This window comes from Amphiura filiformis, chromosome 2 (genome assembly GCF_039555335.1).
Source record: "Amphiura filiformis chromosome 2, Afil_fr2py, whole genome shotgun sequence".
NCBI classification, from domain to species: domain Eukaryota; kingdom Metazoa; phylum Echinodermata; class Ophiuroidea; order Amphilepidida; family Amphiuridae; genus Amphiura; species Amphiura filiformis.
Genome location: NC_092629.1, coordinates 42687978 through 42703357, shown reverse-complemented (window position 1 = coordinate 42703357; position 15380 = coordinate 42687978). Strand labels below are relative to the sequence as shown.

The window sequence follows — 15380 nt, the reverse complement described above, 5'->3', positions numbered from 1 at the left end:
GTAGTTAAGCTTTCAACTTGAACTTTACACAATTACACACAAACATGAAGGGGATTTGGAGTTGAAGACAAAGGAAATGGGGAAGAGATTAAAAGATTAAAATGTATATGATTTGATTTGTAGCTGAAGACAAAGGAAATGGGGAAAACATTAAAATGTATATGATTTGATTTGGAGTTGAAGACAAAGGAAATGAGGAAGAGATTAGAGGGCTAAATATGTATCTGATTTACAAAGACACAAAATTATAGTGGAATTAATAATATGATGATTGCTTGCAAAGTCATATACAGGATATGGCAGACACTTGAGAAAAAGATAAAAGGATTTGATAGCTTAATAATAACTACTAGGCGGTTACCCGTATTTCGCGGTTCTCGGCTGTCATAGTTATTGGCTTTTGCAGATCTCAAAATCGTTGACCATGGATGACCTAACAAACGCAAACCTGGGCTTCTTTGGCCAAAGTTACACCCACCTACCAAGTTTGAGCTCCATGAGCAATTTGAAATCTTTGTTTTTTGACCTATGACCTCTCAACCGTAGGTCTGACAAAAAGGTCACAATGGAACTTTTGTTTGTTAGTCCAATTTCCACCTACCCACCAAGTATAAGCTCCATAGGCAATTTAAAATTTTTACCTTTTTGACCTTTGACCTCTTAACCGTAGGTCTGAAGAAAAGGTCACCGTGGAAACTTTTGTTTGTTAGTCCAAGGTCCACCCACCCACCAAGTTTGAGCTCAATGGGAGCAATTTGAAATTGTTACCTTTCTTGACCTATGACCTCTTAACCGTAGGTATGACGAAAAGGTCACAGTTAAAACTTTTGTTTGTTAGTCCAAGGTCCACCTACCCACCAAGTTTGAGCTCCATAGGAGCAATTTGAATTTGTTACCTTTCTTGACCTATGACCTCTTAACCGTAGGTATAATGAAAAGGTCACCGTGGAAACTTTTGTTTGTTTGTCCAAGGTCCACCCACCCACCAAGTTTGAGCTCCATAGGGGCAATTTGAAATTTTACCTTTCTTGACCTATGACCTCTTAACCGTAGGTCTGACAAAAGGTCACCGTGGAAACTTTTATTTGTTATTCCAAGTTCCATCCACCCACCAAGTTTGAGCTTCATAGGGCAGTTTGAAATTTTTACCTTTCTTGACCTTTGACCTCTTAACTGTTGGTCTGACGAAAGGTCACCGTGGAAACTTTTGTTTGATAGTCAAAGGAAAAAAAAAAAGAAAAAAAAGATTTGCCATTTAAAGTATTTGAAATTAGACTTCAATTGAACTTGACCCCGCCCTTGACCTTTGACCTTAAAAAATATAAACTCGTTCTTCCTCATACCAAGCTGCACCCACCCACCAAGTTTGAGCCCCGTGCATTTACCCACGGTGGCCTCACATTAGCAGTCACAGACAGACAGACAGATCTACAGACAGAGAGACAGAGAATAGCGTATTCGCGGTTCTCGGCTGTCATAGTTATTGGCTTTTGCAGATCTCAAAATCGTTGACCATGGATGACCTAACAAACGCAAACCTGGGCTTCTTTGGCCAAAGTTACACCCACCTACCAAGTTTGAGCTCCATGAGCAATTTGAAATCTTTGTTTTTGACCTATGACCTCTCAACCGTAGGGTCTGACAAAAGGTCACAATGGAACTTTTGTTTGTTAGTCCAATTTCCACCTACCCACCAAGTATAAGCTCCATAGGCAATTTAAAATTTTTACCTTTTTGACCTTTGACCTCTTAACCGTAGGTCTGAAGAAAAGATCACCGTGGAAACTTTTGTTTGTTAGTCCAAGGTCCACCCACCCACCAAGTTTGAGTTCCAGAGGGGCAATTTGAAATTTTGACCTTTCTTGACCTATGACCTCTTAACCGTAGGTCTGACGAAAATGTCACCGTGGAAACTTTTGTTTGTTAGTCCAAGGTCCACCCACCTACCAAGTTTGAGATCCATAGGGACAATTGAAAATTGTTACCTTTCTTGACCTATGACCTCTTAACCGTAGGGTATGACTGAAAAGGTCACCGTGGAAACTTTTGTTTGTTAGTCCAAGGTCCACCCACCCACCAAGTTTGAGCTCAATGGGAGCAATTTGAAATTGTTACCTTTCTTGACCTATGACCTCTTAACCGTAGGGTATGACTTAAAAGGTCACAGTTAAAACTTTTGTTTGTTAGTCCAAGGTCCACCCACCCACCAAGTTTGAGCTCCATAGGAGCAATTTGAATTTGTTACCTTTCTTGACCTATGACCTCTTAACCGTAGGTATAATGAAAAGGTCACCGTGGAAACTTTTGTTTGTTTGTCCAAGGTCCACCCACCCACCAAGTTTGAGCTCCATAGGGGCAATTTGAAATTTTTACCTTTCTTGACCTATGACCTCTTAACCGTAGGTCTGACAAAAAGGTCACCGTGGAAACTTTTATTTGTTATTCCAAGTTCCATCCACCCACCAAGTTTGAGCTTCATAGGGGCAGTTTGAAATTTTTACCTTTCTTGACCTTTGACCTCTTAACCGTTGGTCTGACAAAACGGACACCGTGGAAACTTTTGTTTGATAGTCCAAGGTCAACACAATGGCATGGCTTGATTTGCCATTTAAAGTATTTGAAATTAGACTTCAATTGAACTTGACCCCGTCCTTGACCTTTGACCTTAAAAAAATATAAACTCGTTCTTCCTCATACCAAGCTGCACCCACCCACCAAGTTTGAGCCCCGTACGACCTACGGTGGCCTCACATTAGCAGTCACAGACAGACAGACAGATCTACAGACAGAGAGACAGAGAATAGCGTATTATTATATAGATTGATGAAGATGTACAGTATGTAATTAACAGCTGAAACCTGATTAATTGCTACCTTATTAAATTTAGCATGTCTGGACTAGAGACTAGCTGACTCCTGGTGGGGGGGGGGGGACTTTGTAGAAAAGGGTATAGGCCCTAGGTGTATATTTATGTGCCTCTGATATGGGCTCACCTCTTACCAGTGCTGTTGCAAAGTTGAAAAAATGTGGGGCAGCCATCAAAATATGAATAAAATACAATGGGTCATCTACATGTATTTATGATGTTACTATGTGGATGCTGGGTCTTTTTTTTCAACTTGACAAAACAAATTGGTTGTTTTTTTGCTTGTTTTGGTTTAATAGGTCACCACCACAGCAGCTGATAGGTGTATCCCATCATGCTCTGCGGTACCATATGCCATAGAAAGTGTACACAAAATCCCTCACTTTAACATTCAATTACTCGATTATATCAGAGGAGCTTAGACTTTTGTTGGAGCATCTCACAGCATCGGGTCAAGAGGCACACATAAGGGGGAGGGTCCAGCACCCCATGGAAGCTGTCGGGTTTAGGCCTCCTCCTCTCCCCTCCCTGTAGCATTGTGAGATGAGTTGATATTTAAGTATGAATTTCCAAAAGGGGCTATGAAGTAGTCTAGACAATGAATGATTCACTCAGGTTAAAATAAAATAAAGTTACAAAAACTTTTTGAAATGGTCCTGAATTTTGATCAGTTGACTTTATAAATGACTCATCTTAAAGCAATTCAAAATATAAAGAAATGTGTAAATGATTCCAGAATAAATTATTAATAAGATGCAAATAACTTGTTCCAAAGACTGTTCATGTTATGCATGAACACAATTCTTGAATTCAAAAATAGAATTTTCATCTCAATCCATTTCAAGTACCACACCAAGGTCTTATTTGGTAGTATTATTATTCACAATGGCTGATGATTTTGACTAGTAATCATGTTAGTATTAGTATAAGGGACTGTGCAATAATTATTTATGAGCCCTGGAGGGTTAAATGGGGGGCAATTTTGGTAAGCCAAAAGGGAGCAAGTAATTTTGGCATACATTCATGGGGCACTCAAAATAAAATGCTGTAAAAAAGCTTAGGGAAACGCTGAAATATGCAAATGTTCCTGCCCACAGCTCTCGCATTATATATCGAGACCATTTAAGATTTGCCAATTGGGATCCCAAAAATTGTACATGATGTGCAAAGGGGAGGGGGGGGGGCAAAGATTTTTGGTAGGCCAAGAGGGGGTGTGGGGAAAGCAATTTAAGCACACTGTTTGAAAATCCCCCCACAGGCTCATAATTATTGCACAGCCCCTAACAGTCCTAGAACAGTCGAAGTCTACAAAGTTCCAAAGATTTCTTTCCATATATCAAACACTATCTGAGGAACCACGAATTCATCTGAATGCAGATTCCAATTAGGCACAAAAAAAACCCACACCACCCTGTTCTACGGTGGACGGACCTTTCAAGTAGGGTCGCCAGTCCCCCCCCACCTATAAAGAACGTCTTTCCATCAACAATAGAAAATGCTGCTCTTTCCTTAAGGCTTTTGTAATACAAGAGTTAATGGCCAATTAGACAAACATGCAAATATACACTGAGACGACAGAGAACAGAAATGCAAACTTGTTTAGGGAAGTGATGAGTGGACAACTGAAGCTTTTACTCAAACTTTGTAATCACATGTGTAAATAATACATATTGGAAACATTCTCATCCTCTGGGACTCAAGTCTAACATCCATATTACCTTATATAGCAATAGAGAAGGCCAAATTGAACCAAAATTGTTGTAGTTTTTACAAAAAAAGGACCCATTCATATACTGAAATAGGCTTTGAATAAAAATTCCTTTAAAAAAGGAATGGGGCGCCCAAATTATGTGAGCTTGGACGTGATATGGTGAATTCCATGGCATGGTGTTTAGATAAATTTAACCAAAATTGTTGTAGTTTTTACAAAAAAAGGACCCATTCATATACTGAAATAGGCTTTGAAAAAGGGGTCATTGATATACCAGAAGGCTGAAAATGCTACCCATGTTTATGCACGCCCCATATGGCCATTTGTACTCGAGTACCCCCGGTAGTATTAACCCCCGGTAGTATTAAGGAACTTAATCTCTGAGAATTGCAATGTAAGGATGCATTATTTGAGACAAGGTGAATATACAAAAGATGATTTGTCGCTGCTAAGTTTAGCTTGTGAAAACACAGAATTACCTGTGTGTAGCACATGTTTGTGAATTAATTGACTCAAGTAATCACAGAGTTTTGATTAGGAATGGTCTCAAGTGATGAAGAGACGACATGAAACATGGAATAAAGACACCTTTTGTTCAAGTTTTAAATATGCCCAAAATACTTAAACAATAATGTAAAATTTGCAGGAGAACACCCTCAATTTTCTTTGTCGAAGTTAAGATTTTGACATGATTATAATTTACTTTTAATAAACTAACATCCCGGGAGTAACATACACTCTTAGAAAAAACGGTTCTAACTAGAACCTAAAATAGTTCTTGAGCTGTCCTGTGTGTGGAACCTTAAATGGTTTTACAAAGAACAGAAAAGGGTTCTGGAAAGGTTCAACCATTTTAGACCTGAAAAGGTTATGGAAAAGTCAAGAAAGAACCTTTTTTGGTTCTTTAAATTTACATACAGGACAGCCAAGAACCTTTTTTCTAAACTGTAACCTGCAAAAATCAAGGCTTTAGGTGCTGTAATTGTGACAATATCTGAGAATTTTAATAAAACGATGTATCCCATCGTTTAATTCATAAGATCCAATTATAAGTGAAACATTTACGGAACATGGCAGACAGGACTTTCATAACACATCACTCCGACCGACCTCATCACGATCGATGAAGTGACGCGCACTGACGACACATGCGCTAGAATTAAAAAGCAATTTTCTTTGGTTTACACCATTTGTTTGGTTAAAAGGGGGCACACTTGACAGTGAAAACTAACATTTTCTGAAAAAAATAAATAAAAATCCATTTTTTTATGGAAATGTTACCATATTGCTTTAAGTTTTACCATCAAACAAACAAACAAACAAACAGACAAATGTACCAACCTTATTTGATTCTTCTTCAAAAGCGGCAATTTGAAGTCTTTGAGTGAGATATGCTATCCTTTTCTCTGCCATGTCGTCCAGTCTGGTACATGCTTTATGCACTTGGGTGAATAATGCACTTACACAAGCTATAGCATCTCTGTAGGCAAAGACAAAAAAATCAAGACATTATTTTAAGAAAAAGTGGAAAATATGACATTTTAAGATTATAAATAATGATAACTTTTGGATGTGATCACATAACTTGATGTATCTGATCCGAAGATCAAAATGATCCTGCCAAGCCTGGAACTAGCTTGTTTGCAAACCACGAAGCCCCTCAAATAGCATGAGCGAGCGTGCAGTGATGGAAGCGGGGATTCAGCCGAGCTAGTTTGTCATCTCAGAAGGTTCTAATTTTCTAAATGTGACAGGATCACGGAATAGTGCAAGAATCACTGAGCCAATACTAGGTTATAGTTTGATCAGCTTGTAAGTGGCGGGAATTGTTAGGCTTTTACCACTTCGCCGAAAAGTAAACCGAGATTAAGAATGATATAGTTATAGTTGACCTATTTGCTGGCATATATAGTGCACGTTAGAATATGACCGTTGCTTTCTTTGTTACAAACCATTGAACAAAATGATCACAACACAAAGCCTATGGCATATCAAAATTCGGAATAGGTGTATAAGCCTAGGCTTGAACCAGTAACCAATGGTTACTAACATGCACTACAGCAGCAAATATGGTCTTGTGTGTTAAAGAAAGTAGACAAAGTATAGGACTTCAATTGATAATTTGTGATGCCTCTGGTAAGATATCACAAGACAATTCTCAAAATGAAATAATTGATATTAATCCGCGATGTACTTGTAAGGCCCGCAGATAACGAGCTGATCAAACTTTAGGTATAGTGTTTACCCCAAAATTTCCAATATGATATAGAGTTTTTAATATTTTTTAGTCCTTGACATCTAGGTAAACATGTATGCATAGATAATTAGAGATATCACAAAGCATTGTTGTCTTTTGCAGTAAACATGATGAACTGGGTGTCAAAATGTTTCTAGTATTGGCATGTAGAAAATTATTTGAAAACTAAGAAATACAAAATAAAATATGTTTGTCTTTGTCGGTTTTATGTGTTTTAATTAATATGAAGTCAATTAAAGTCCTCCCTTCCCCCAAAAAATAAATAAATAAATAAACAACACAACACCTGCTTTTAATTCAAATTTGGTAAAAGATACCTTTTTATTTTCATGGCTTAGTTGTCATCACATGCTTCAATCATCACCATCGTCTATTATAAACATGTATACATTTAAAACATAAGAGGATGTACAAGAGACTAGCCTGAAAACCTAGACTCCTACAGAAGGCTATAATCATGTTGACATTGCAACGACACGCCTTATCAACGCAAAAATGAGGATCACCTAAAGTGAATGATGTGACACATGTGTAGCTTATTTTTAACTTTCTTAGAGTAAACTTATATAACACTTTATTTAGAGCCTATCACGATGGTATTAAATGTGTATTTATGGTACAGTTTGAGTTGCATAACTTATTTTATTTTAGGCATATGGTGAATAGAATGCTGCAAACCTCTTTAAGACAGCTCACGTTGGCTTACAAACTCATTCTGTCGGCAAAAGGTGCTGGATTCACTATACTTCAAGAATTTTTTCCAACCCCATCCCCCCAATGTCAAAAAAGAAATCTATGCCACTGTTGAAACTGATGATGTTCTTGGTGTGCTGTCATGTCAAGTCCCTAAAAAGTTGGTAATACCGAACAAGCATTAAAACGATTAACGCTTTGAGGACGTATGTCTAGTTCTTTGACGTGGGGGGTGTTTATCACCCTCAGAAGTAATGTAACACACACACATCCCCGCACACCCCATACTCAGGGAACTCAAAGATAAAGGGTACAAAAAAAAACCCATTTTGTATTGTCCATTCAACAAGTCTAAGCAGTAAACCCATACTCAGGGAACTCAAGCATAAAAGGTATGGAAAAAACCCATTTTGTATTGGCTTACCCATTCTACAAGTCTAAGCAGTAAACAATATATCTTCCAATATTGAATTGTTTCTTATATATCCAAAAATGTACAAGATGAGGGTGGGCAAAACAATATCCCACAAAGTAGAATGAAATCACAGATCGATGGGAGGCTACCTGACAGTTAAAACATACCAAATTAGACTAAATCCTATGTCCAATCACTGAGTCCTTGTTAAATAGTATTCCACATGTCTTTAGTATTCCATACATGTCTAATAGTATTCCATTGAAATGTCCATAGTATTCCATACACTAGTCACAAGTAACCCACAGTCTTCAAAAGTTTTTAATAGTATTCCTTACACCAGTCAAACGTAAATCCTGTCTTCATACGTCCACAACGTACACCCAGTTAGCCACACACAGCAAACACACTGGATTCCAAATCATTTGAAATACAAAATAAATATCTTTAGATCCAGAAACTGCTACTAATATTCCTTGAATGAGATATAAATGTATTCCATGTTTTCTTCAGAACTTGTAAGTTGAGATGATAACTTGATGTGATCTTCTTTATAATGAAGGTATCTATAGTTTATATGTATGACTTACAGTAGCAACGGAATCCCATACAAATCCCGGCTCTCTAACTCAACAGGTGATCAAAGGTACAAGTTATATTTAACTTTCTGGAAATAGTTCGCCTAACTCCAGTGTTTCTAGTCTTTAACAGTAAAAGTGTCTCAAAATGTTTTTCAAGCCTAACTTTTTCAATACAACTTAGTTCATGATTTCTTCCATAGATGTATAAATTGAAAGTAAATTTTAGGCTATATAAAATCAAATAATTATCAAATATAATATTTTATTGTAAAAAGATTTGTCTGAATTCAGAACTTCTCTGATAAATATATCCCAAAATCACAGCATATGTATAAGCTTCCACACACGTATCGCACATAGGTCATTAAGTATGTGGAATGCCCGGTGAGTCAACTTACTGACGAAAGGAAAGTTTGGGGAACAAAACTGGAAGAAATCTACACCATCTTAAAGTCGAGGGTGGTCGGCATTTATGACACAAGCAATCTTATTTTATACCAATATGATTCAATTTTTGGAAATGAAACTTTATTGGTTTCAGTGCTATATTAGGTGTCCAGAGGCTATTCCTGGAGGAATGAATAATTATCTTAAACACTACCAGGATCATCCTTTTTGTCAAATGTAAAAAATGAAAATGATTCAAAAACAATTTTTTATGACCTGAAAAATGGTTGGTGCATCTTTCACAATTGATGGAAACAAGAAATGACTTTAAAAAAGACTGTGTAAAGGGATAGGGTTTAGCAGGGCAGTAGCAAGGTTAAAAAATGTGGAGCAGCCAAATTACAAATACATGCCCAAATTGAAATAAAGATATAAAGAAAAACATAACAAATGTCTCAAAAAGTGGGGCGGCCATGGCATCCCCGGCCGGCCTGCTTGCTACGGCCCTGGGGTTTAGATTAAGGTTTAGGGCAGTGTTGTCATGGAGACCGGTATATTCGAGACCAAGACCAAGACCATGCAGTCTGAGATTAAGACCAAGACCAGCTGGTCCAAGACCAAGACCAGCAGGTCCAAGACCAAGACCAGGCTTATAGCTCAAGGCCAGTCTTGAGACCGAGGCCGGCCTCAAGACCTACAACACTGGTTTAGGGTTTGTCTTATTTTGGTTAGGGGTAAGAGATTAGGTTAGGATTATGTTTGAGGTCACTACAGTGATAGTAAAGTTGCTCGCTGATGATATCAACTCCCTGAAACTATCATGTTTGGGTCATCAATCATAATTAGACCAAAATAGCATGTTATGTTGTTACAGCCACGCTTGCGTTTACATGTACAAACCCACAATCTAAAAGTAGAATTATTCTTAGAATATCTAACTAAATCCAGGTTATTTCAAGAATGAAACCAATATGAGGAGCGTTAATATGTTATGCAAATGTTAATCAAGCATTTCTCATGTAAATTCTTATAATACATAATTATTCACTTCAAGTTGAAACTTAAATATAGCCAGAAGTGGCCCTTACAGACTTGGAGGAAGGATTATGAAAACTTCCATTTTTTGCTGCAAATTTGTACAAAATTGGTTGATTTTGCCCCCCCCCCCCCGTGCACTTTTCCCCCACCCCATGCACTTTTCTCCCAACTCATGCACTTTTCACCCACCCATAAAAAATTCTTGGCACCGCCAATACACATTACATGATACAAATCTTTGTAACAATTCCAAGTAAGGGTTCATATAGAATATGGGAAACTTTAGATTTGTTCCTTGGCTCAAGCAACTATTGGTGGTTTCCTTTAATTATTTCACATCATATCACAATATAATTCTCCCTGCCACAAACTAAGGAAGCCTATATTATATTGGGAACTTGTAGTTGTTGAGCGCAGTAACATATGAAAACTGGGTTCTCTGGTCTATCATATCCCTGCTTTTCTAAACCATGACCAGCAGGGCTGTTAGCGATTCTACTAGCGATACAGCAGAGGTGGATAAGACTTTAAGAAATCAGAATAAAAATAAATCGAGAAGCAAAAAAAAATACTACAGTGGCGTGTCCAGGGGGGGGCTTTGGGTGCTGAAGCCCCCGCACTTGGTTAAAAACATGTAAAATCAGCCGGTTTTTTGGAAATTTTAGCCATGAAGCCCCCCGCATAAATCTGAAAGCCCCTCTGAGGCTGAGCCCCCCGCAGGAAAAGATCCTGGACACGCCGGTGTACTATCTCAGTACCCTAACACCTAGAACTGAGGCTAATCACTGAATAGGTTTAGAAACATTTCAAACTGCATGCATGTGGATTCAGAATCACGTTGAGTATTAACATGATTAACACATACTTCACTAATTAATTTATCCTAATCCTTGGACATAATTCAAAATTATACCTTCTATTGAACAGATGCACCATGTAGCCAGGATATTTCAGAAGGTGGTAGGGAGACTTGGGTGACTTCCAGGGGAAACAATGGGCTATTCCAGTTGAAATCCACACTACCCAATATCTTCCACAGAGAGAGTATGTTTTTGAAACGTAATTGGTCAGGGTTTATCATTTTGAAACCTATACTCCCTCTGTATTATGGCTTTACCTATATCTTCTAACAACTGGTGTGAGTATCTCAAATGAAAGTTACCTAAATATCTGTTGTATTCACAACTCATACTCCCTCTGTTGAAGACTTTAGCTAAATCTTCCACAGGGGTAGTGCGGATTTTAAATGGAATGGCCCATTTGACAAAAATAGTCCAAAAAGGTCTCAAAATCTAAAACATCATGGCAGCCAACATACCACAGAGGAGGGGGAGGGGGTAAGAGGGGATATAAGATGTTCCATGGGGGACGTTACCACCTGGCTATGTATTACACCAAATCTTTACCCTCTGGTCCCTGGCTCGTCTCCCTTCTATATAGTCTAAGTTTGCTGCATTGTACTGGTTTTACCATCTTTAATTCAGTGGTCAATGGAATGACATTTCAATTAACTTCAGTGATGACAGTTTGTGTCTTGTTAGCACAGGATATAAGGAAGCCAGTGAAATTGACCTTAAACACCCTACACATTAAAGAACTATTAAATAGTTACATAGTATGATGAGTGACCAAGACTAGACAAAATACCATGGCATAAAACTTGAACTTTTCTCAGGGCCGGATTTACCCCAAACTCACTGTGAGGAAGACATGTGCATTTCAGCGGCTAAGTTTTGGTTTCCATGCGAGATCATAATGGTGAGATCGACAGTGACGGCAGAAGCACTTAAAATTTAGATGAGACGGGTATATTTTGTTCTGATCTTATTCTTACTAGGACAGGCTTGTTTCAATTTCATACTATTTTAGCACATTAAAATGACGATGAATTTTGCTATTTGAAGCGTGCGAGATTTTATAACTTTACCCTATTAAAGGAAGATGTACAGGGCAATTTGGGGGCCACAAATTTTGGGGGCCCTGGGCCTGGGCCCATCTGGCCCAAAGGTGAATCCGGCCCTGACTTTTCTACATGCTCATCACCAGGGTGTTAGCTACCCACCTGACCATCCCTCATTTTGGCACTTTAGATCTCATCCCATTTTACCCACATCGCCCGCAGAGATATTTACAATTCACAGCGTGGCCCTTGGATCTAAAAGGGTTACCCCGAAACGGGTACTGCAAACACCAAACGGATATATGCAAACACATGGACAGAGAACATGATAAGACCCATGCTGACAAAAGCAATTCCGTCGGTCATTGCTCATAAAATACATTTCAAATTCAAATTTAAAGTAACAAATTTAAAGTAACAAATTTAAAGTAACAAATTAAAGTAACAAATTTAAAGTAACAGTAATTGCTACAAAATGAGGTGGATATCCTGCAATAATTGGGAACAAATTAACCGTATTCCTGTCTGCAGATTTCTACTGATAACGTTATGAAAGAAATAATGGTCATTTTGGCCACCAAGCTAAATGAAATCAAATCGCTTCCTTTTTGCAACTAAAAATCAACTAGAAAGCCGCACCCAACTTCATAAACAATTAAAATTTTGCTTTATGAATTTCTTTTCTCCTGCGTGTCTTCATTTTCTCCTCTTTGTCCGTTTCTCTATATTTACTAATTGATCTCTTTTAAGAAATGGTTGGTTTTCTTCATTTTTCTTTACAAATGTGGCAATAAAAATATTACACTGAGCGAGTGAATAAATGAATGAATCAATCAATCAATGAATCGATCCATCAATCAATCAATCAATCAATGAACCAATGAATGAATGAATGAATGAATGAATGAATGAATCAATGAATCAATCAATCAATGAATCAATCAATATCAATCAATCAATATCAATCAATCAATCAAAATCAATCAATCAATCAATCAATATCAATCAATCAATCAATATCAATCAATCAATCAATCAATGAACCCTTTTCAAAAACAGGTAACCTAAGAGTAAAAGCAGAAATTGTTGCATATTTCACATACCAAGTTATGAAGACCATGGAAATGTTTTAAATGTATGAATATATATTTATATGAAAAACACTACATGTACAACAAAAATGTTTAAATGTTGTGAAAATGTTATTGTACAATAATAGTAGTATAATAATATTATAATAGAATGTTTGGAATCAAGTTTTGAAAAGTGATTTTGAAAAGTTATTACATTTTATACCCTTTATAAAACCTGACAAAACATTTTACTCTTGGTACTTGGTAGTGTAATCCTTTTACAGCTTCATCTTGAGCTAAACTAGGATGTAATGGTGCAAAGTGACGTCAACAGCCATGGTGCGGTGCATAGTGAAGAAGGTGAAGGAAAACAAAGCTACAGCAAAAAAACAATGTTTCGTGTTTGCTGGATAATGTAGAAAGCAAGACATTTTAAGAAATGTAGGCCTACAAAATTGTTGAAATATGAACAATTAATCACCACAATAACTGCTTACTTTTTTACAATATCGGCACCCATTTTCTGCATGAGGGAAACCTAGCACATGCAAAGAAAGACTTAGTTTAGTTACCTTTCAACGTCAAGTCAAGAAAACTATGTGTTCCTGTGTTACATCCTTGGCAACAGACAAAATAATATTCACATTCCACTCCGGATTATATATTCAGTGATTTAGGTATATCCTCAAAGTATAAATCTACAAGTTGTTCCACTGTCAAAATGATATCATTATCATCATATCCAGAGGTATTCCATAAGATCCTAAAGTGATTTGATCATCAGTATGGCATCCGTTGCACTGTCTACATACCCATATATCCTTGACTGCTCTTTGTCGAGGTCTAAACAGTTTCTAAGATCGGCAAAGAGTGCAAATGTGTAGCGATTTGATCCAGTGCCAAACCTGTTCTGCAGCTGCTTAGGAGGAAAATGTTACCCCAAACCTGTAGCAATCCAATAACAGTATTATTATGATCCTGTCCATGCATTCACTATGTTATCCTCTTAGCCTAAACGCTGGATTGGTTTAGTCTAAAATCAGAACCGATTTGTTCAATTGGTTCTGGTTCAATGATGCCAAAATCTCCAACGGAATTTGATTATAACTTCCCTGGTGCAAAATATTAAGATTCAGTTATGCAACTTGCTCTGGTCTAGGATCTGTGCCCTGCAGTACTATGATGAATCCACTGGAATAAAACTCTTCACAGTTCACACAACGGCTATCCACAGGATAACATCATTATTCCAAATCCAACTCGATCTGAATGCCTCTTTCTTGTGCTGCACAGACCTAATTAATATATCCACATAGAAAGTCTTCTGTTCCCAGTATATCTGATTGAGTCTATTTGACAAGTAACAGGAGTAATTCACTCTTGGAGTAACACAACTTGCTCTCCCACAACAAAGTGTCCTAAAATCTTCACAAGAATTCTTCTAATGTCTTCTGTCTCCAGCAACTTCTTAAAATGAGTGAGGTTAACCTTCTCTGCTCCACAGATTAATATTACACCAGGATCTCATACATGACAATCTCTAGGACACAGTTCCTTAACCCCAATATGCTTCTACACTCAAAGAATGACCTTTCGATATGTTGGGTACAAAAACTCATGTTCCACAACTTGGAAGTCAAATGTGTACTTTGCTTGTTTATTGGGGGTCAGTGAGCTTTGTCACTAGGTATGATATCATTAATATATCTAGTGTTAATTACATAATGATCCTTTTTCCATATTCTTCTGGCAGAAGTTCAAGCTCCACACTAACAGTCTGCTAATTTGCAATTAAAAAAAATTCTTTTAGATCCGTACTGCAACTTGGTCAACTAAAAAAATTAAATCTCCATCCTTTTTCCATAATCTTCTGGCAAAAGTTCAAGCTCAGCACCAACAATCTGCTGATTTGCAAATTTTAAAAACTTCTTCACAACATATCAGGTCCGTTATTGCAACTTGGTCAACTTTGAAAATAAAATGTCCATTCTATTAAGATCCTTGCCCTTTTTCCATATTCTTCTGGCAAAAGTTCAAGCTTGGCACCAACAGTTTGCTTCGTTCACAAAAGTGTCACTGTACTGCAACTTAATCACTAATCAGTCACCAATAAAAGAAAGATGTCCATACTAAAAAAGATATAGACCTAAAGTATTATTCATTCATCCATTACATACATTTCACCTGTTTGGCATCGTAATTTATTTCCGTTCAGCCCATCAATTAATGATGTAAGATGCGATAAGAGAAAGGCTGATGTTAAATCCAGCTTTCCAGAGACACTATTAAATTCAAATGACCCATTCCATTCTAAAGATGTCCATTCTTAGGCATTCTAAAGATATCCATTCTAAAGATCCAAAGTAGACTTCATTCCTTCATCCATATCCATTTGGCATTTGCAGTTTACTTCCGTTACAAGCAAAGATAAAATCACAATATTCAGCTTTCCTGAGACA

At 37.3% G+C, this 15380-nt stretch overlaps 1 protein-coding gene across 1 annotated transcript in view; it reads right to left on the bottom strand.

Moving 5' to 3' along the window:
* Positions 1 to 15380, bottom strand: part of LOC140146242 (puratrophin-1-like) — a 194688-nt gene that overhangs the window by 40329 nt on the left and 138979 nt on the right. The window contains 1 exon segment of the mRNA XM_072168025.1: positions 5919 to 6057. Coding sequence (XP_072024126.1) covers positions 5919 to 6057 — 139 coding nt within the window.